The sequence below is a fragment of the Oryctolagus cuniculus genome, chromosome 12, assembly GCF_964237555.1.
Source record: "Oryctolagus cuniculus chromosome 12, mOryCun1.1, whole genome shotgun sequence".
NCBI lineage: Eukaryota > Metazoa > Chordata > Mammalia > Lagomorpha > Leporidae > Oryctolagus > Oryctolagus cuniculus.
Window position 1 is genome coordinate 87,989,490 of NC_091443.1, and position 21,650 is coordinate 88,011,139.

Here is a 21,650-nt window from a genome sequence, read left to right on the forward strand (position 1 = left end):
TGACAATGATTACAAGACACTCATTGAAATCGAATTTTTATTCCAAATGACTGTAATCATCTAGAAAGACAAGAGCGGGCACTCGGAACATGTGCTGAGCTGGAAAGTGAAAGCAGCTGGGTCACAGGAGCGCACCCAGTGGGGTGCCAGCCCTGGCCCTCGGACGCGGTCACACCCAGGAAGGCCTAACGGCAGCCAACGTCCTTCTGACACACAGTCGGCACGTGCGGCACTTACAGAAAATAACATAAAAAGCAGGAAGAAGAAAGGAGGGAGAAAGAAAAGGAAAAGAAAGGAGAGAAGAGTTCACAAAATCCCAAGCCTCAGAAATCGACATTCGCTCAAGAACACAGTGGTGAGGACTTCCGGTAGCACAGTTCTCACAACCCTTAAAAGGGCGTCTTGCAAAGAACTTCCTGGACTCCGAAGCTAAAAACCAAAGAGGGGACCGCTGCGCGGGCTTCACCGGATGTGATCAGTCCTGCTTCCCAGACGCACGGAGGACCGGCGAGCCTGCCGCGCCGGGAGGCCGGGTCGCCGACCGCACAAGGACACGTCGGGTCGCCTCGGCACCCACGGCGGGAGCCGCAGCTACTGCTCCTCCTGGCTGAGGCTGAGGTTGCCCTTCTGCACCTCGAGCTCCTCGGCACTGACCATGGACGGGTCGATGGCCGCGTACTTGGTTCCGTGGAACTGCAGCAAGTGTATCTGTAGGGAGGAGCGTGGCGGATTCAGTGGCTGCTGACGGGACGACACGCGCGCGGCCTCCCACGGGAAGCTCGGGAGGAAAGCGACCCTTACACACACGCTAACTACAGAAGAACTGGGGAGCAGCGGGGGCGGAGAGTTTGTATGCGCGATCTCTACTGCCACTGTTTCGCCCGTGCTGCACCTCGCACGCTCCTGCCCCTCCCACCTGTGCTGGGAGCTGGGTCCTTCCAGTCTTCCTGCCGTGATGAAGATCTCCGCCCGACACGTTTCCCCGTGTTTAGGATCCTCTCCTGAGGATCTGTTTCCACAAGGGGATGACTTGTTCAAAGTACGTGACTGCTTTTGCTACTTCCTGCCAAACTGCTATTCGCATAGAATCACGTGCCCCGCACCGACGGGATACGTTCTGAGAAGCACCAGCAGACAAGCTCGCTTTGTGTGAACTCACACCAGGTGATGCGACCACCGCGGGACAGGCGGTCTGGCCCATCGTTGACTGAAATGTCTTCATGTGTGTGTGCGCGTGTCGGCGTGTGTAGGGGGCGGGGTTTATGCGTTAATGTCAGGTCAAGAAGGCGCTGCTTCATGGATTCAGACTGACCCCATTTGGGTCTGGTGTCCGGCTCTGACTGACCTTGCCCAGGAGGCAAGGTCGTAGCCTAGCAATGACTACCTCCACTCGAGGCTGTGGGCCTGTTGTTCTAGAAAAGGGATAATGGGCGGAGTCACAGAAGGGCCTCTAATGCACCCGACTGAGTTCTCTAAATTGTGTACGCCCCTCACATGTATGAAATCAATGCCTCATTGCTACAGAGAACTCTGTAATTATCTTACTCCACCCCACCCCCAAAAACAGCACAAATAAAGCTTCATGTTGCAAACCACACGTTTTGGGCCCGAAGTGCTCGCAGCTGGGACTCACCTGTACATAAAGGTTCACCTCTGCACTTCTGCACAGGTATGGGAAATTGCCTCCTGTTTTAAGGTGAGCTCTCCGGGCGTTGGGATACAGTTTGTACATTTCCTCCTTCGCTTCGGTTGAAAGTGCACTCTGATCAAACACCTTTAACAGAAACACGAGGCTGAAACTTGCTGGCATTTTAATGTGCTCTTCTCGCATTGTGGAAAGTGCCACCCCAAGTCCTCATGCTAACGAGGAGCCAGTGCTGAGCCCGAGCCGCCTCCCAGTGCTGAGCCCTGTTCATTTCTCACTCCCATCTGAGACATTAGCTACTGACTGCAGCCAACCGTCTCTCGCATTCTTTGGGGGTGTGGGGGGCTTCCACTGTGAATTTCCTTTGCCCTCAGCTGTACTTAATTAAATTAACAACATTAATAGTGAACAGTCAGCATTTCTTAAAACTGTACATGTTTAATACAGACATAATTTTAGGTTTACTTTTATTTATTTATTTGAAAGAGTGACGGAGATGGAGAGAAAAAGAGGCAGAGAAAAGAGAAAGAGAAAGAGAGACACCTTCCATCCATTGGCTCACTTCCCAAATGGCTACAATGGTCAGGACTGGCCCAGGTCAAAACCAGGAGCCAGGAACTCCATTCTGGTCTCCCACATGGGTGGCAGAGACCCAAGCACTTGGGCCGTCTTCCGCTGCCTCCCCAGGCACACTAGCAGGGAGCTGGATGGGAAGTGGAGCAGCTGATCTCGAGCCAGCCCTCAGATATGGCATGCCAGTGTCACAGGAGGCTGCTTAGCTCAATGTGCCAGAAGGCAAGTCCCATGAACAATTGTCATTAAAAATGCCAATTTATTTTTTTAAATTATGAAGCTCACAGAAGACTTCTTCCTTTCATTGTAAGTTGAAAACAATTATGTAAGTCACATATGCTCAATGAGAAGTTTCAAATAAAACATAAAGAGGATAAGATTAAAAAGTCCAAATTTCTTTCTTGGGCAGTTTGGGACATATGATTCTAGATTCCTTTCAATGCTTGTAAAACTTATGTTTTTATACATATGCAAAAAATTCCTCCAAAAAGTATTTTAAGAAAATCTCACACACGCACACATATACACACACACACACACACACACACACACTTAAATGCATCTCCTACTCAAATAACAGACAGTTCTCAGCGGTCATGAACCCGGGTGCTGAGCAGAGGTTTGAAAGAAGGGCAGGAGAGCGAATGTGCTGCGAGGCCCACTGAGAAGCCTGCTCCGGGGCACGGTAATTCTCAGAATGTTGCACTCACGGCAGAGGATGATAAAAATGCTTGTAATCGATAATTTCTGGATGAAAATCAATTCTTATAGATACCATATTATTTGCATTTCAGAATAAATCTATTTACAAAAAAGTTGTCAAAATCACAGTGAGATACAACTTTACATCTACTAGGATGGTTTTTATAAAACAAACCAACCAGAAAACAAGCACGCAAGATGTGGAGAAACTGCAACCCCTGGGCATTGCTGGCAGGAATGTAAAATGGCACAGTCACGTGGAAGACAGGATAGCAGTTCCTCAAACAGTCCAACAAAAACTACCCTGTGATCTAAACCAGGCTTACAGTATATCACAGGTGTATGCCTGGAAGAATTACCAGCAGGGACTCGAATAGACGCTTGTAATATCAAATTATATGGAAGCATTATTAACAACAGCCAAAAGTTGGAACAAACCAAATGTCCATGACAGATGAATGGATAAGCAAAATATGGAGGATATAAAAAAGTGGCCCATTATTCAGTCTTAAAAAGGAATGACATACTGAGACATGCTCTCACCAGAGGATAAGTAATGTGTGAAGTTACTTATACGAGGCACCTAGACTCCGCACATTCACAGGGATGCAAAGCAGACCGCTGGCTGCCACTGGCGGGGGGAGGAGAGGAACAGGGAGTCATCTTTCCTGGGCACGGAGTTTCTATTTGGGAGGGGGAGAAAGTTTTGGAAATGGACGATGGTGACGGCTGTACAACACAGTGAATGTACCTAATGCCACTGAACTGTGTCCTCAAAAACTTTCGTATGTATATTTTACCAAAACAAAAAAGGACACTTTTGTGCTAATGAGACTTCATGGACCCTTTAAGTCTTAGTCCGTGTGAGGCACTCTCTTTTTGTACATCATGATTCTGTTGATGGGAAAGCAAAGACACCCAAACAGATCAAGACTACCTATCATTGTTCATTTACATCTATTTTGATTTCAGTGGTGTTATTCCTGCCAGGAAAAATCCAGGACAAGCTATTACGGATTATTTTGAAATCGAGAAGGCTGGGGAGTGAAGATCAACAGCCCACACAGCATGTGAAGATGCACACTGGAAGCCATAGAATAGCTGTAAGGAAGCTTACATCCATGATGGTCACGGGGATGTCCCGAATTTTATGAGGTTCCACGTAAGAATTCTGACAATTCAGGGTAAGCCTGGAAGCCAGTTCACTCTGACCCAAACTTTCCAGCTGCAAGAAGAAGCACAGGTAATGTTTGGAAATTATTTCACTTTTCACATTCACATTAAACCCACAGACTTCACAGGTATCATGTATGGTGGGGCCAGAAAAGTCACCAACGAGGAGACACAGTGTCTGAGAGACCATGAACAAGGCCCCCCAGGCAGCAGCCTTTTCCTATTCTGGGAGCCTGGACAACGTTCATCTAACTCAAACTGGCCAACTAGAGCCCTCAACCTAAGCTGCCTGCCTCAACCAGGTGCCCGGGGACGGCAAGCCAACTCCTGGAGCCCAACAGTGGTGGAAAAGCAGTAAGAACCCCAGAAATCATCTTGCCCAGTGGTTCCCAAATGCAAGCCTACGGAGCTGGTTCATCAAATTGATCTGGGAGGTGGGAGAGGGAGGTGAAGTACACAGATTCAGATCCCACGCCCAGGGATTCCAGATGTGTGTCTGGTGTGAGTCCTTGGACTCTGTATTTGTTTTTAGTATTTCTTTTCTTCTACTTGAAAGGAAGAGTGACCGGGTGGGGGATCTTCCATCTTCTGGTTTACTCCCCGAATGCCTACAACAGTGGGGGCTGGACCACGCTGAAGCCAGGAGCTTGGAACTCCAACTGGGTCTCCCACGTGGGCAGGAGGGGCCCAGTCACTTGAGCCATCACCTGTTGCCTCCCAGGTACACTAGCAAGAAGCTACATCAGAAGCATGGAGGAGCCAGGGCTTGAACCAGGCACTCTGACATGGGACGCAAGTGTCCCAAAAAGTGGCTTACTCTGCTGTACCACAGCACCACCCCAGAATACGTATTTTTTTAATTTATTTATTTGAGAGGCATAAAGGCAGAGAGAGTGAGCGAGCGAGAGCGAGTGAGGGCTCCCCCATCTGCTCGTTCACTACCCAATGCCTGCAACAGTCAGGGCTGCGCCAGGACAAGCTGGGAGCCAAGCCACAACCACAACCCAGGTCTCTTGTGTAGTAGCAGGAACCCAGTCACTTGAGCCATCACCACTGCCTCCCAGGGTGAGCGTTAGCAGGAAGCAGGAGTCAGACTGGAGCAGGTATTGAACTCACACACTCCATGTGGGATGTGGGATGTGGGATGCTGGCATCTTAACCGCTAGGCCAAATGCCTGCCCCTGGAATCTGTATAGCTGACAGCTCCCTAAGGAATGCTGATGAGCAGCAACCAGGAAGCACCAGTGCAGCCAGTCCCTCACCAGCAGTTGTCGTTCAGACGAATTAAACTTAACACGGAAGACTGCGGAGTAGTTACCTCTGACACACGCTCGGTGAGGTAACAGATCTTCAGGAACCAAGTGGACATGAAGCTTCCTGGTACGGGAGCTGTGATCCTTACTTACCCTGTCCACCATGAAGTCAATGGCGTTGGCCATCATAGGGTCCACTGGGCCAGAAGAAAAGTTTCCAAGAACTATTTTTTTGAGCATAAATGCTGGCATCAGCCAAAAGCTGAAAAATAAAGACCTTTTCATTTAAACTTCTAAGACTACACATAGAGGACAAATCTTCAACATTTGTAATAGCTAGCTGCTGGGAATCCAGAGAGATGAGAAGACCTAGTCCCTTCCTGCAAAGAGCTCAGCTTCTAGTTTGTTTTTTTTTTTGTTTTTTGTTTTTTTTTTTAAGATTTACTTATTTTATTTGAAAGTCAGAGTTACACAAAGAGAGAAGGAGAAGCAGAGAGAGACAGGGACAGAGACAGAGAGAGTATCTTCCATCCACTGGTTCACTCCCCAGAGGGCCACAACAGCTGGAGTTGTGCCAATCTAAGCCAGCAGTCAGGAGCTTCCTCCAGGTCTCCCACGTTGGTGCAGGGGCCCAAGGACTTGGGCCATCTTCCACTGCTTTCCCAGGCCATAGCAGGGAGCTGGATTGGAAGTGGAGCAGCTGGGACTTGAACTGGCACCCACATGGGATGCCGGCACTGCAGGCAGCGGCTTTACCTGCTATGCCACAGCACCAGCCCCAGCATCTATGTTTTATATATACTTTCCCAAGATGCCAAAAGAGTTACATTTTAATGAAATTTTACTTGATAATTTAGAATAATTATTAGCAATATCTCCAGAGGCCTTTACCGAGATAGTCTTGTGACTCCAAGATTTTTTTTCTAACTGTGTTAAACCACTTCCTTTGGAAAAAGTAGTATTAAGAGAAATATTCTTGCTTTCTGGTTGATGTCACCTTTTGATTGATACTTCAAATCATTTCAAAATACCAAATGAAAGTTACTCCGCCTCCCAAAATTTGCTACCATTATATTCAATGAGCCTAATTCAAGGCAATTTGATCTCTATGGATTTCTGTACATGATCTTTAACTGATACTTATTCTATTAATTTCAAAACGAGTCATTATGGAGGATAAACGCTAATTTCCCTAACTACACTGATGTATCGTGGTGCAGACATCTTGATGCTTACTCTCATTAGAATGGCCTTGCTGGAAGCTGAGCTGCCCTCCCAAGGATCACTGAACCATCTTCCAGTCAACTCTCCAAGTTTTCTCCCACCTCTACTGGTTTATCTTTTTTTTTTTTTTTTTTTTTTTTTTTTGAAAGGTAGTTAAGAGAGAGAGAGACAGAGAAGTCTTCCATCTGCTGGTTCACTCCGCAGGCGGCTGCAACAGGCAGAGCTGAACTGGTCAGAAGTCAGGAGTCAGGAGCTTCTGGGTCTCCCATGCAGGTGCAGGGAGCATGGAGCATGTGGGCCATCTTCCACTGCTTTCCCAGGCACATTAGTAGGGAGCTGGATCAGAAGTGGAGCAGCTGGGACTCAAACCGGCACTCACATGGGATTCCAGCATCGCAGGCGGCAGCTTTACCCACTCTACCCCAGTTTATCTTTTAATGGCAACGATGGCTATGTACACCCTGAGAAGGACGACCCTGCTGGCTCTGCTCACCCCTGTATCTCAGTGTGTAGCTCTTACTAAGTGCTCACATGTTTAATAAAAAGCAGCTGATATGCAAAAGCAGCAATGAAGTGAGGACAGTCATGGTACTCTGTTCTTCTGTTATTGGAAAAATAAACACCATCAAAATAACCAGTGGGCTTGATTTTATCATCTGGAAGCGAAGTATCTGCACGCAGCTAACGTATATAAGCTGCAGGAGAACTGAGAAAATCAACTCCTGAGAGCACAGCAGGAAAAGTTCTGAGACACCAGGGTAGCGCGCCATTCGCTTAGTGATCAAGATGCTGCTTGAAATGACACGGCCCACACCCGAGCGCCTGGGCTGGACTCCCAGCTCTGCCTCCTGATTCCAGTTCCCCAGCAGTGCAGACCCTGGCAGGTGGCTGGGACGGCTCAAATAGTTGACTCCCTGCCACCCGTGTGGGAGAGCTGGCACGAGTTCCCAGCTCCTGGCTCCAGCCCTGGCTGTTGTGGGCACCTGGGGAGTGAATCAGCAGCCGGCAGCTCTATTCGTCTTGTCTTTGTCTGTCTGCTTCTTAAATGAATTTTTTAAATAATAAAATAAAACAAAAATATCAGACTGCAAAGCTATAAAAATGTGAGGAGAGAGGGTAGAGTGGGAAGTATCACCAGGCTCCTAAATCTGTCTATATGAAATACATGGAATGTGTTCACCTTAAAAAATTACAAAATAAAAAAATTTTAAAACTGTGAATACCGTGAAAACAATGTCTACTTGTAACAGTATTTGAAAACGAACCTGATCACAGAGATGCATTTATCGCTGGGCTTTTTTAGGGCAGGGCTGAGCCTGCTGGCAGTGACAGACGCACACACAAAGCCAGCTTCAGTGACCCACTGGACACCTATCCAGGAGACAGGCGCCCTGCTGCTGCACGCCCGCCCTTCTGAGGAACAGAGTGACACCAAGTGCAGCCACTGAGGGACTAAGTGCCCCCGTCTTCAGAATGGGAACACATCTCAAAGAAGGAACCCAGGAAACAAAGGGAGAAGACTAATGTGTACCCGATTTACAGTGGAACATGAGACACAGGGAAAGCCAAGTGCCCAGGAAAATTGTGTCAGGTGATGCTCAAAAGTTTAACACAAAACACTAAGTGAGGGGGCCAGCACTGTGGTGCAGTGGTGCCCCAGCCTGCAGTGCCGGCATCGTCTATGGGTGCCAGTTCAAGTCCTGGCTACTTCTCTTCCGATCCGGCTCTCTGCTATGGCCTGGGAAGGCAGTGGAAGATGGCCCAGGTCGTTGAGCTCCTGCACCTGTGTTGGAGACCCAGCGGAGGCTCCTGGTTCTTAGCTTCAAATTGGCTCAGCTTGGGTCATTGAATTCATCTGGGGAGTGAACCAGCAGAATGGAAGACTTCTCATTCTCTCTCTCTGGCTCTACCTCTCTCTGTAACTCTGTCTTTCAAATAAATAAAATAATTCTTTAAAACAAACAAACAGTAAGTGGGACAAGCAGACCGCCATTCAGTTACACAGGAGCACTGAGGAGAACAGAAAAAGCATGTAAGTGTGTATTAGACGGGCCAACGCTGTAGTACAGCGGGTTAATACCCTGGCCTGAGATGCCAGCATCCCATATGGGTGCCGGTTCAAAACCTGGCTGCTCCACTTCCGATCCAGCTCTCTGCTGTGGCCTGGGAAAGCAGTAGAGGATGGCCCAAGTCCTTGGGCCCCTGCACCTGCATGGGAGACCTGGAGGAGGCTCCTAGCTCCTGGCTTAGGATGGGCATAGCTCAGGCCATTGCGGCCAACTGGGGAGTGAACCAATGGATGGAAGACCTCTCTCTCTGCCTCTCCTCTCTCTGTGTAACTCTGACTTTCAAATAAATAAATAAAATCTTCAAAAAAAATGTGGCCGGCGCCGCAGTTCACTAGGCTAGTCTTCCGCCTTGCGGCGCCGGCACACTGGGTTCTAGTCCCAGTCAGGGCGCTGGATTCTGTCCCGGTTGCCCCTCTTCCAGGCCAGCTCTCTGCTGTGGCCAGGGAGTGCAGTGGAGGATGGCCCAAGTCCTTGGGCCCTGCACCCCATGGGAGACCAGGATAAGTACCTGGCTCCTGCCATCGGATCAGCGCGGTGCGCTGGCCGCGGTGGCCATTGGAGGGTGAACCAACGGCAAAGGAAGACCTTTCTTTCTGTCTCTCTCTCTCTCTCACTGTCCACTCTGCCTGTCAAAAAAAAAGTATTAGATGATGATTCAGAGTAACGGAGATAGTTGAAATTAAAACTCACACAACTCTTTTCTTTCCTCAAAGGCGAGTGTTTCTCATTTTAAAGGCCAGGAGAGTTTCAGAAGACAGAAGGTGATACGAGTCTTCCCTCTCTATTGCACTAAAAACCCCCAAAGTCAGCATTTTCAAAATTCCACTGAACAAAAGCAGCAAGCATTTCTGGATTGATGTTTACGTTCTCACCTGTTTGCGGTCCAAGTCTGGTTAAAGATAGACGTGTCACTGAAGGCATTGCAGAGGATGAGGGAATGGACTCTGGGAGACTTGTGAGTATATTCAGCAAATTTCTGGGCCAAAAAGCCTCCCAAAGAAGCCCCAAAAAGATGAACCTAATTATAAACAAACATAAGGCAGATCCTAAAATACCAATCAATCCTGAACATGAGTACTTAAAAAGAGTTGCTTCAATTATTACAACCCACAGAACATAATGTCATCACTAGTCAACAGACTGAAACACACGAGTACCTCAAAAAGTTATTGGAAGTGGGGAATTAAATGTGAAGTTTATTTTGGTGCAAAGAAATTCTGAAATCCATGTATAGTTTTTCACAATATGTATTGTTTGTGGATTTCAATTTTTTGCACCAAAATAAACTTATTTTCTAATTCCATTTTCCATGAACTTTTTGAAGTAACCTTTTACCTGTGGCAGTTAGAAATTTAGGAAACACACCATTTATATGCAACTTACATACCCCCATCAAGAAATAATACAACTGTGCATCCAAGTTAATATAAGCTTAAAAATAATATCCACAAACTGCATTAGAAACTGAAACCACTTAGTAGCTTATGTTTAAGAAAACTGTAATTCAGGGTTGGGCATTTGGTGCAGCAATTAAGTCACCATTTGAGATGCCTGCACCCCCTATAGCAGTGCCTGGGTTCAAGTCCCAGCTCCTCCACTTATTCAGCTGCCTGCTAACATGCACCCTGGGAGGCAGCATATGATGGCTTAAGTAGTTGGGTCCCTGCTACCCACATGGGAGACCTGGACGGCATTCCAGACTCCTGGCTCCAGCCTGGCCCCACCCTGGCTGTTGCAGCATTTGAGGTGTGAACAAATGGATGGAAGATCTTATTCTGCTTACCTCTATCTTTCCATCTCTCTACCTTTCAGATAAAATGAAAATAAAAATGAGAGAGAGAGAAAAAAAAACTATGTTTCAATAATTTCAAATTCAAGTGCATACCTGAGACAACTGAATGTACTGTCACAAAATTCTGCACACAGATGCTCACAGCAGCCTTATCCACACTCCCCAAAAACTGGAAACAACCCAGACGAGTGTCAAGTGATGGTGAAGTGTGGTCTGTTCGTGTACCTGCTATTTAGCCACAAAGCGGGATGAAGTACTGATTCGTGCCATAACATGGATGCATGTTATACAAGCAAAGGCAGTCACAAAAGACCACATATCATATGATGCTCTTTACGTAAAATATCCAGAACAGACAACTGCATAGATATAGAAGGTAGATTAGGTTGCAGGGCGAGGTGGACGGAAGACGGGGAGTGACTGCTGATGAATATGGAGTTTCTTTCTTGGGTGACACAATGTCCTTTTTCATAAAAAAAATATTTTTTTATTTATTTGAAAGGCAGAGTTACAGAGAGGCAGAGGCAGAGAGAGGGGTCTTCCATCCACTGGTTCTCTCCCCAGATGGCCGCAGTGGCCAGAGCAGAGCCGACCCGACGCCAGGAGCCAGGAGCCTCCTCCAGGTCTCCCACGTGGGTGCAGAGGTTCAGGACTCGAGCCATGCTCTATTGTTTTCCCAGGCCATAGCAGAGAGCTGAATTGGAAGTGGAACAGCTGGGACTCAAGTCAGTGCCCATATGGGATGCTGGCGCCACAGGTGGAGGCTTTACCCGCTATGCTACAGTGCCAGCCCCCCAAAAATATTCTAAAATTGACTTTAGTGATGACTGTACATATCTAGGAATATTTTTGAAAAACACTGCATTGTATACTTTAAAAGGGCAAAATGTGCATTTATTGCAATAAAGTTGTCATTAAAAAGATAAAAGAAAGAGAACATGAGGCTTTACAATACAAATGCTGCATTAAGACATGCACAGCTAATTCATCTCAGGATACTCACTTTGTCCAACTGCAAATGATCTAAAAGTTTTCTGAATCCATCACAAAATTCAAGATGGTCCCAATAAACTGGATACTGCAACTGAAATAATATTTTTAAATTTACTGTAAAAACTGTAAAGGTACAACACAACTCATATGTATCTGAAAAATGTAGAGCTTACATATAGAATTTCTTATTTATTCAAGCTCTGTTCCTTGTGCAAAATATGTGAAAATAGGCTCTCACTTTCTACTTAACTTCATAATTCACACTTTACTCAACAGATCAAAATTTAAGGGTAAAAATTAAGTATACCGTAGCGATATTATGTGAATAATAATTTCAATTTATATCAATTTTCTTTCCAAATAGCGGAGAAAGTCTGAGGTTCAAGAGTGAATAGAGCAGAACCCATGCAAGCAGAGAAATTCTGCTTTCCCTTAAATCCAATTTCACCCTGAGTTGTGGCTCCGCAGAACTGGAAACAAAATCTGCTCTGTGGAGAGCTCTTTTTTTTGGCAGCACTTCTTTAAGGGGATGTTCAATAAAACTGTTCTTCTTTTAACTGACTTGGTCATTCTATCTGACTGCTTGTACTTTAATTTATGACCACAAAAGGATGAAAGTTGACCCTAACTAGCCGATTTTTTAAAAAGATTTATTTATTTTTTCACTTGCAAGGCAGTTAGAGAGAAATAAAAAGAGAGGGAGAAAGACTGATTCCATTCTCTGGTTTACTCCCCAAATGGCGCGACTGCTGGGGCCGGGCCAGGTGGAAGCCAGGAACCAGGAACTCCACCCAGCCCTCCCAGGTGGGTGGCAGGAGCCCGGGCACTTGGGCCAACCTGCACTACTTTGGTGAAGCAGCCGGGCCCTACACTGGCCCTATATGGGATGCTAGCATCACAGGCACTGGCGTAACTTGCTGAGCCACAGCTGGCCCCAGGGATGATCTTTTAATGAAGGCTTTCATTTAAAAAATACCTATGCCCTAAATAGGGGACAAAATTGTATGCAATTTGATACACACATGCACGGGTGCACACACACACACACACACACAAACTGGGTAGAAGTAAAACCAGGGAAATCTGAATAAGACTGTGGCTTGTATTAATGTCAGTATCCTGGTTGTAGTCTTGTATATCGTTTTACAACGTGTTACCATTGAAAGAAGCTGGGCAAAGCATAAGAGAGATTTCTCTGTACTACTTTGTACAATTGCATGTGCAACTACAATGATCCCCCAAAATTTTAAGAAATGATCCATGCACTTTAACAGCATGCTAGCTATTAACCAATATCTAATAAATTTCAAAATGTCATTGGGTTGAGCAATCTGATCAAATCCTGATGACAATTTTAAAAACACTGTTAGCCTTTTTGTGATTGAGTATCTGGCTAATGAAACAGGAAACGCTCACATCAAGCAGCTTAGGGCAATGAAGAAATACCCAGTAGAGGGCCAGAGCTAGTGTGGACTGACAGCCAGGCTCTCAGCGTTCGCAATGCCCTGCGAAGGAAGGACCATGGGATGAGGACCGCTACCTCCCTGCACTCCTAGAGCGCTGCACGTGACCCACTGGAAACCTGGAGGGCAGGAGGATCGGACTGCAGACTCCAAGTCATAGGAGGAGCAGTTAAAGAAACTGGAGGTTGGCCGGCGCCGCGGCTCACTAGGCTAATCCTCCGCCTAGCGGCGCCGGCACACGGGGTTCTAGTCCCGGTCGGGGCGCCGGATTCTGTCCCGGTTGCCCCTCTTCCAGGCCAGCTCTCTGCTGTGGCCAGGGAGTGCAGTAGAGGATGGCCCAGGTGCTTGGGCCCTGCACCCCATGGGAGACCAGGAAAAGCACCTGGCTCCTGGCTCCTGCCATCGGATCAGCGCGGTGCGCCGGCCGCGGCGGCCATTGGAGGGTGAACCAACGGCAAAGGAAGACCTTTCTCTCTGTCTCTCTCTCTCTCACTGTCCACTCTGCCTGTCAAAAAAAAAATAATAATAAAATAAAATAAAAAAAAAAAAAAAAAAGAAACTGGAGGTCAGCCAGAGAAGACAGGACCCGCGGGGGAGGCGGCGGGCACTGCTGGTGAGGCCGGTTTTCTCAGGCTGCGGAACTGGATGTTCTGTGTGGCTCACCGTTGGTGGCAACCCCAGGACAATCCTGGGATACCTTCCAAGAGAAGAGCTCTGACCCACTCTTTCTCTCCTTTAGACGGTAAATAACATGTCTGCCAGCAACACCCCCACAGGGAGTGCTGACTGTATGCTAATATGTCAGGTCCCAGTAGCTCCAAAGCTAGAGACTCTCCTCCCTCAGAAGTGGGTGGCCAAGCTTCTAACCAACCTGTGATGTTACACAGCAGGGACAGACATTTGTCTCACACATCAGTGCCTTCCCCAAAGACACCTTTCCCCCAGAGAAGGAGATTCCAGAATAATTCACAGGAAACTAGATTTAGACCAAACTCAGCTATAAAATTGGAAACAAAAATCTTCTTAACTAAATGCTAAGGATATGGGCTAATTCATGAACTTCACCTTGAAGGTGAAAGATTAACTTAGAAGATGTCAGATTCCTCATCTATAAACAAGGACAAAATGCGTGCAGCCACGCGGAGCTATACTGAGGGTCAGGAGAGAACGTGTGTGAGGGGGTTGCTGAGAAAGCTGCTGACAGAGGCCCGGCCCCTGTGTGCACACACCAGCTGCTTTCCAAATGCTTCATCTGGATTAAAAAGAAAAAAAAAATCCCATGACTACAGCTGATCAAAAACAAAAGGGGGGCCTGCGCTGTGGTGCAGTGGGTAAAGACACCACCTGGAGTGGCGGCATCCCATATGGGCACCGGTAGTCTCAGCTGCCCCTCTTCCAATCCAGCTCCCCGCTAATGCATCTGGAAAAGCAGCAGAAGATGGCCCATGTGTTTGGGGCCCTGCCACCCATGTGGGAGACCCAGAAGAAGCTCCTGGCTTCAGCCTGGCCCAGCCTTGGCTGTTTGGCCATCTGGGGAGTGAACCAGTGGACAAAAGATCTCTCTCTCTCTCTGTAACTCTGCCTTTCAAATAAATATTTAAGAAATTAAAAGCAAAAGGACAAAACTCACAAAATATGGATCTGAATTTTAATACTGAAGCATTAATACTTACAGCTATTACCCGGTAACCCCATCCGGTCAAAGCCAAAATTTGCCGGAAGAACACATCTGCAGTCCCGCTGACAGGGGGGAGGAATATGAGAGGACACCTGATACTCCGAGGGCCTGCATCATACAGCGACCAGATCTTACTGTCGTCATCGTCCACGATAATCTGCAGGGAAAGTTACAAGGAAACACGCAGTCCTTCAGATGTGGTCTGGATGCTGTCATTTTATACCACAGCTTCACAGACAACTTTAATACGAGGTGACCTGGGGATCGCAGCAGATTAGGGGGCAAAATAAACCACTTTGGTCTCCTTTTCTTTCTTCAGTGAGATCACATTCCACAGAACTGCTTTAAAATCTTCCAAACAGCTGCTTTTTCTCTCACTTTTTAATTTTCCTTTCTATCCATAACAGGAAATCGATTTTGTTTACCACAAACAGTAAACTCTGCACACAGCACCTCATCTCTCTTCCCTATTCTTCATGGGTGTGTGTGTGTGTGTGTGTGTATGCAAACAGGAGGGCCATTTGCAGTGTTGTTCTGTGTGTGTGTGTGTGTGTGCATGCAGGAGGGCCATTTGCAGTGTTGTTCTGTGCGTGTGTGTGTCTGTACATGCAGGAGGGCCATTTGCAGTGTTGTTCTGTGTGTGTGTGTGTGCGCATGCAGGAGGGCCATTTGCAGTGTTCTGTGTGTGTGTGTGTGTGTGTGTGTGTATGCAGGATGGCCATTTGCAGTGCTGTTCTGTGTGTGTGTGTACATGCAGAAGGGTCATTTGCAGTGTTGTTGTGTGTGGGTGTGTGTGTCTGTACATGCAGGGGGGCCATTTGCAGTGTTGTTCTGTGTGTGGGTGTGTCTGTACATGCAGGATGGCCATTTGCAGTGTTGTTCTGTGTGTGTGTGTGTGTGTGTCTGTACACGCAGGGGGGCAGTTTACAGAGTCATCCTCTGGTGCTGTGAACTCGCTGGGATCAGCAGGGTCAGAGCATGAACAGGGTGGGGGTGGGAGTAGGGGTGCGTTGTCAGAATGCTTCAACCCACTGAGTTGGGGTAGGGAGTAAGTGCAGGGAAAACCCGGATTTGGGGGGAAAGGAGGTGGGGATGAGAGGAAGGAATCAGAATCCTCCCGATTTTATAGTTCTTAGCCGAGTGGGGGCAAAGATGAGCAAGAATGAACTCAGGTAAGCCAGTGCTCAGCACAGCACCCAGCAGACACTAAGTGATCTGTAAGTGTTAGCCACTATTACTATTTGCTGCGTGAGCATTTGCCAATGCAAATCAGTACTTATCCTAGTTTTATACTAAAAACCTCAAAGGCTCCAAGTGGGAGAGCTCCTGGCTGGCAGGGCTCTGAACTCCCTGGCATCACACTGGGGACGGCGGTACAACCAACAGAGCACTAGCATTGCGGGGAGCAGACAAATGGAGCGAGGCAAAGTCCAGAGAGACTACTGATCCCCTTCTGGGCTGCAGAGGGTCACAGATGGTGACAACAACTTCTCCCGTTTCTGCCCTTCGTATTTGCCAGTCGCGTTTCTGCCTTTGTGTTTTTTGACACTGTGACCGTGGTTAAAAAGCTCTCCCCGACCTTTGACAGTACACATGATACAACCTAGTCTTGGAGTGAGAAAATCATGTAAGATACTCATAGCTCTAAAACTCTCTGGGAAATTAATTCAATAATCAAATTTTGAAGAAAACCAGGCAGATAATATGTACCGCAGCGGATGTTCCAAACAGAATCCATAAATACTTCAATGTGTTTATTACCTCGACTCTGTCCGAGCTCCTTGAAGATCATCCTGTCAGACTTCCTTTAGCAAACACAGATCTGCTTGACAATTCAGACTCCAGCACGATGAGATTTTAAGCAAACCTATCACAACCTACGGTCCACACTGACCTGGCAACTGGAGAACATCACATCCTCTGAGCGCTTGCGTTTGCGTTATGTGGGGTCTGGTTTCCAGCTCACTGAGGGAGTGAGTCCACCAGGAGGAGCCCAGGAGTTCCAGGCAGGGAGGGAGCATGGTAGAGGGGCTGGGGGTGGGGGGTGGGCAGCTCTCCTGCTAGCATGGGCTGCAGTCTCCTCAGCAACAAAAAGGAAGGGGAGGTGCCCTTAGCAAACAGCCCATGTGCTCCTGCCTAAGAATCCAAAGTCATCTGATTTCAGTCCAGATTCTACCAGACTTTGACCTTTAACATGCTAATTAACCCTATGAGCTTTGCTTTTTCTCATCTGTGAAGTGAGCACAGTACCATCCACCCTGTTAAACTGTTGAAAGAACAAAATACCTGGAGAGTTCCCACAACAGCACCAGGTATATGTGAGGCATGCCGTCTCCCTCTGGAGAACTGTACCTTGGATTTCTGTATGGAGTGGAATTTTGTTATTAGCTCAAACCTGCCTGACACTTCCATAGCTGTCTACTGATTATAACAGACATGAAAGCTCTTAAGATCCTAGGGTTCTAACTGCTCAAAGAGAATTAGCAAAGATGTTACTCTGGTACTTGAACAGTCTTTGGTGTGATCCCCAAACATTTAGGATTTGTTTGGGCTCAGCATTGACAGTTAAACCCCAACAGGAGGGTTTAGGGTTTGTGGGTGTCCCTGGCAAATAAGGTTTCTAGTGAATGAGTGGTGAGCAGACCATGGCAAAGAGAAACTCCTTCGTGGGGTCCACTGGGAACCTGAAATCTGGGAATGAGGACAGCATCTGACTAAGCTTTCCACTAGGTTATACCTGCTTGTCGCATATGTAGAAGCAATTCTAAATAATGAGTTAGACCTGCTCCTACTCTTAAACGAGTCTTAAAAGCTCACTGTATGTGACAGGGAACCCAAAGGCACGATATTTGGCAATAACCTTTATCTCAAATGCTACTAAAGCATAACATCTAAATCACACACAAAAACAATACAAGATCTTGCAAATAAGAGGTGCAGTAAAACCATACATACCTTTTTAAGGGGAACTGTACTTCTAAACCAGTTATAATCAGGAGAGACTTTAATCTCTCCCATGATCAGCTGAAATGGAGGTGAACCCTGAAATAAAAGCAGGTGATGTTTCACGTCAAGAAGCCATGTTCACATCAGAACTAAATGTACAGTCTGGGCTAGCCATATCGACAATTCTTGAAAAGCGAGGAAACAGGCCACTCTCACCTTGTCATTATCTACTAAAACTACCAAAAGCAGCTTGTGAAATGCTATTATCTATGCAACTCCTAAGTCCAGCCCCCTTGTTCCCTCCTGAAGAGGAGGCTGGTCTAGAGAGCTGCAGACTTCCTTGAGGCCACTCCCCGAGGCCACAGGGCTACTGTGCGGCCAGGCCCAGGGCAGTCTTCCACCGCCACCCGCCTGCTGCAGCACCAGCACCTACCTCTGATAATATCTTATGAATCCTTGTTAATAAGGAGCTCCTGATGACAGCAAACAGAGTTATGGGAAGACTAAGCATGCCTGCTTCCTGATATGCCATATCTTACTCTGATGCACGTTAACTTTAAAAACTCACCTGTAGCTCTTAAGGCAAAACACAGGCAAGTCTGCCATTCGTATTGATGTGATCAGAAAAAACGTGTGGTCTTTTGTTGGAAGCTTAGTTATCTCCGGCTTTTATAAAGCTTTGTGACCTCACATAAAGTCACGACTGTCTCTGGGCTCGCTTTCTATCTCTGCTTCACCACGGTGCCCTGAAAAGCGCAGGACAGTGCTTGGTACGGAGCAGGCGTTACCCGCTGAGCAAGTGAATGACTACACCCCAAGGAGAAGGAGCAAGGTCATCCTAGAGTTCCTCCCAGCATTGGCGTCTGGGAGCTCTGGACTGGATGGGCATCTTCAGGTGTGCTCAGCCATTGTTACGTCCCAAGAGGAACCTGGAATTATAGTTCCCTGCTGCAGACTCTTACTGACACACGAGGAATCCCGCTCCTCTGTGTGGGAGGACTCGCCTGCTGATCTGTACCATGTCCGCTACTCAGGGGCCAGCCTGGGCTGACCAAGGACCGGCCAGCAGCAGGGGATCCCAAAGTCGAAGGAGCTCCTTCCTCCTTGTGGGCCAACCAGGCCTGCTCCCTCAGCAACACAGGACACAGGAGCCTCCACTGTTACCTGTGGGGTTACTAGAGTGAACCCCAGGGACACAGCCAACGTAGACTCTTCACGACCCTGACACTGGAGTAACAGTCTCTCAAAGCTAACACGGCACTTTTAGAAAAGTGTGAAAATTGTAATTTGCCTGAAGTACTAACAAATTGCCAGTCTTACGCTCAAAGTGTGTATAGACGTAATTATTCACACTGGAATAAAGACAATCTTTTTGTGTGCATCTATGTTATCTTAAATACTAACATGTTAAAAAAAAAATAGGGGCAGGCTATTACCCAGTGGGTAAGACAGCCACGTGCCCCCACTGGTGCACTTCCCGGCTCTGGTTCCTGACTCCAGGTTCCCACCAATGCAGACCCTGGGGGGCAGCGGTGACGGCTCAAGTAACGGGGTTACTGCCACCCATGTGAGAGGTCTGGATTGTGTTCCTGGCTCCGGGCTTCACCTTGGCCCAGCTCCAGTAGCTTGTGGCATTCAGGAAGTTAACCAGTGGATGGAAGCTCGCTCTCTGTCTCTCTCAAACAAACAAATACTAAGCCATTTTAACTACAGCCTTCCTCTAAGCTGGTTACTACTTTTAACAGAAAGAACAACCACACAGTTAATTCTGGAATACTTTCTCCCTGGACAGACAGGCCACATTCTCATATCCCCTAAATACTTCATCTTTTAAAGCTTGAAAGATTGCTTCTAGTCATCAAACCAGGGGTAGAACACAATATTCAGTTTTGGAATCAGCTGCAGGGCGCAAACCAAACTACCTCACATATCCACATACTCTCACACAGCCCACCGACTCACTCACTCATCCACTTCTCTCCAGAGCAGCAGGTGGGAAGATGCTCCTTACCAACAGTCCTCAGGAGAATTCGCGGCCACCGCCCGATTACAACAAGTTATAACTAACCTTGCCGGACCGAGCGACTGCACTCAGCTGGGACTACATTTTTGTGGCGACAAGTGATTTTAACACTTGTGCTAGTCTGGCAGTACATGAAAGGGGAGACAGATACCAAATGCTGCAATTGACCAACTGACGTCCAGGTGAAGAAAAGCTCACTTCCGCAAGGGACAGCCGCTGAGCAGTCTGACAAGGAAGGTCTGTTCCCCTGGCTCTCTTTCATCCATCGAGGGGCACACTTTCCAAGACGGCGAAGAAGGCTGGCTGAGATGGTGACCAAACGGGTCAGGATTAAGGCAGAAAGAATGTGGACGGTGAGCGCAACACGGATTCCATCGCCCATGACTGAGTTTTTCACAGAAACGAACGCACCTGCTCTGGCTGGCAGGGAAAGGCTTCGGCGATGACAGCCTCACTCTCCCCTAAGGGCACCGGGTGTCCGGGACCCCGTCCTCGCTGGCCTGGAGCTGCTGCACAGTCACACTGCCAGGTCGGGGTGCGAGCTTGTCTTGGGGGCCCTCACACTCTGCCAGTTTACAGCCCACGAAGCTGCCTTTACAAGTGTTGCAACCACACACCCGGCTGTGCTAGTCCAAGGTCTCTGATCCTTTATCTCAATCTATGGCTGTTCTACATGCGGGCGACCTGTCCCGATTAATACCAGCAAAACCAAGCACTACATGGCCGGCGCCGCGGCTCAGTAGGCTAATCCTCCGCCTGCGGCACCAGCACACCGGGTTCTAGTCCCAGTCGGGGTGCTGGATTCTGTCCCAGTTACCCCTCTTCCAAGACAGCTCTCTGCTGTGGCCCGGGAGGGCAGTGGAGGATGGCCCAAGTGCTTGGGCCCTGCACCCCATGGGAGACCAGGAGAAGCACCTGGCTCCTGGCTTCAGATCAGCGCGGTGCGCCGGCCGCAGCGTGCCAGCCGTGGTGGCAATTGGAGGGTGAACCAACGGTAAAGGAAGACCTTTCTCTCTCTCTCACACTATCCACTCTGCCTGTCAAAAACAAACAAAAAAAACAAGCACTACAGCATGGAGTTCTGAGCTTTTTAACACACGCCTCCATCCCTCACCCCATCAGTACACAGACACCCCCCCCTTTTTTTTTTAAGATCTCTGCTTCTCATCAGGAATCTATTTCATCATCGCCAAACCTCTTGGGAGGGAAAGCTGCCTCCCTGACATCTCTTCTCTGACAGCTCCTCCTGTGCTCTTGGTATATAAAAGCTTTTGGAACGCTGGACACACCCCTCAGGCCCAGCCCATAGGAGCTGGACCATTCCAGGAGACAAAGACACAGCGAGAGTGTCTAACTTGTAACTCCCCAGGAACAGGGGAGAGGCCCTGTGACTCCTGATTCCCTGTCTACCTGGCCCGAAAATCAGCAACGACAAAGGCATCTGTCACTTTCAGGCCGAGGGACAATCTCCACAATAAGTGGCCTTTGTTCAGAGTTCTTAAAAGTTATCTGGGAAAAACAGAAAAGTTCCTGGGCTCTGCGGCGCAGCACCAGGATGGGTCTGCAGGCGTCTGTCCCCGGGAAGCCTTCTGTCCACTCCAAGGCCTCCCACTCCCAACGGTGACAGCCACACAAAGGTAGGGTCCCAGGCACACCGCCCACCCCCGCCACGAGCCCAGGCTCGGCCTCAGGACAAACACCTCCCTCGCGCACGGGTCTGCGATCACGTGCATGGTCACATGGACCGGCCCACTCGGGATCACACTCACACTCACAAAGTCACATCCGGCCGAGGCAGCTGCGCACGCTACACACCCACCACCCACAGCCCCGACACACGCCACACCCCCACAGCCCCGCGGCCCAGGGCCTTGCCCGCCCTCACCTGCCGTGGCCGCCCCCACGTCCCCGGCCCTCCTGCCCTAGGCAGCTCCTTGCTCCAGCACTGGGGCGGGCCGTGGAGGCGGCTGGGCCCGGGAGCGGGCCGGGGCCGGGAGCGCTCGGGACCCACAGGGGCCGCCGGCAGCGGGGGCGCGCGCAGGAGGCCAGCCTCCGAGGGGCGGGGCGCGCGGCTCGGCGAGCTCGGCCGTCGCGCTCCCTCCTCCTCCGGAACCTT

General features: G+C 48.5%; 1 protein-coding gene across 6 annotated transcripts; it reads right to left on the reverse strand.

The window, feature by feature from the left end:
• Positions 1-23: 23 nt before the first annotated feature.
• On the reverse strand, positions 24-21,649 carry SPG21 (SPG21 abhydrolase domain containing, maspardin). 6 transcript variants are annotated; one of them, XM_070054381.1, is made up of 10 exons: positions 21,420-21,555; positions 18,080-18,257; positions 17,521-17,607; positions 14,561-14,722; positions 11,435-11,515; positions 9,512-9,657; positions 5,500-5,608; positions 4,038-4,145; positions 1,634-1,774; positions 24-708 (listed from the first exon to the last, which is right to left on the reverse strand). In XM_070054381.1, exons 3-10 carry the CDS (start codon positions 17,581-17,583, stop codon positions 592-594), a joined length of 927 nt encoding a protein of 308 aa, XP_069910482.1. In that variant the 5' UTR covers positions 17,584-17,607; positions 18,080-18,257; positions 21,420-21,555; the 3' UTR covers positions 24-591. The 6 variants fall into 6 exon arrangements, with proteins under 6 accessions (XP_069910482.1, XP_002718116.1, XP_069910483.1 ...); XM_002718070.5 differs by lacking the exon at positions 18,080-18,257 and having other exon boundaries at positions 21,420-21,649; XM_070054382.1 differs by lacking the exons at positions 18,080-18,257; positions 21,420-21,555 and adding an exon at positions 21,304-21,325.
• Between the last annotated feature and the right edge of the window lies 1 nt (position 21,650).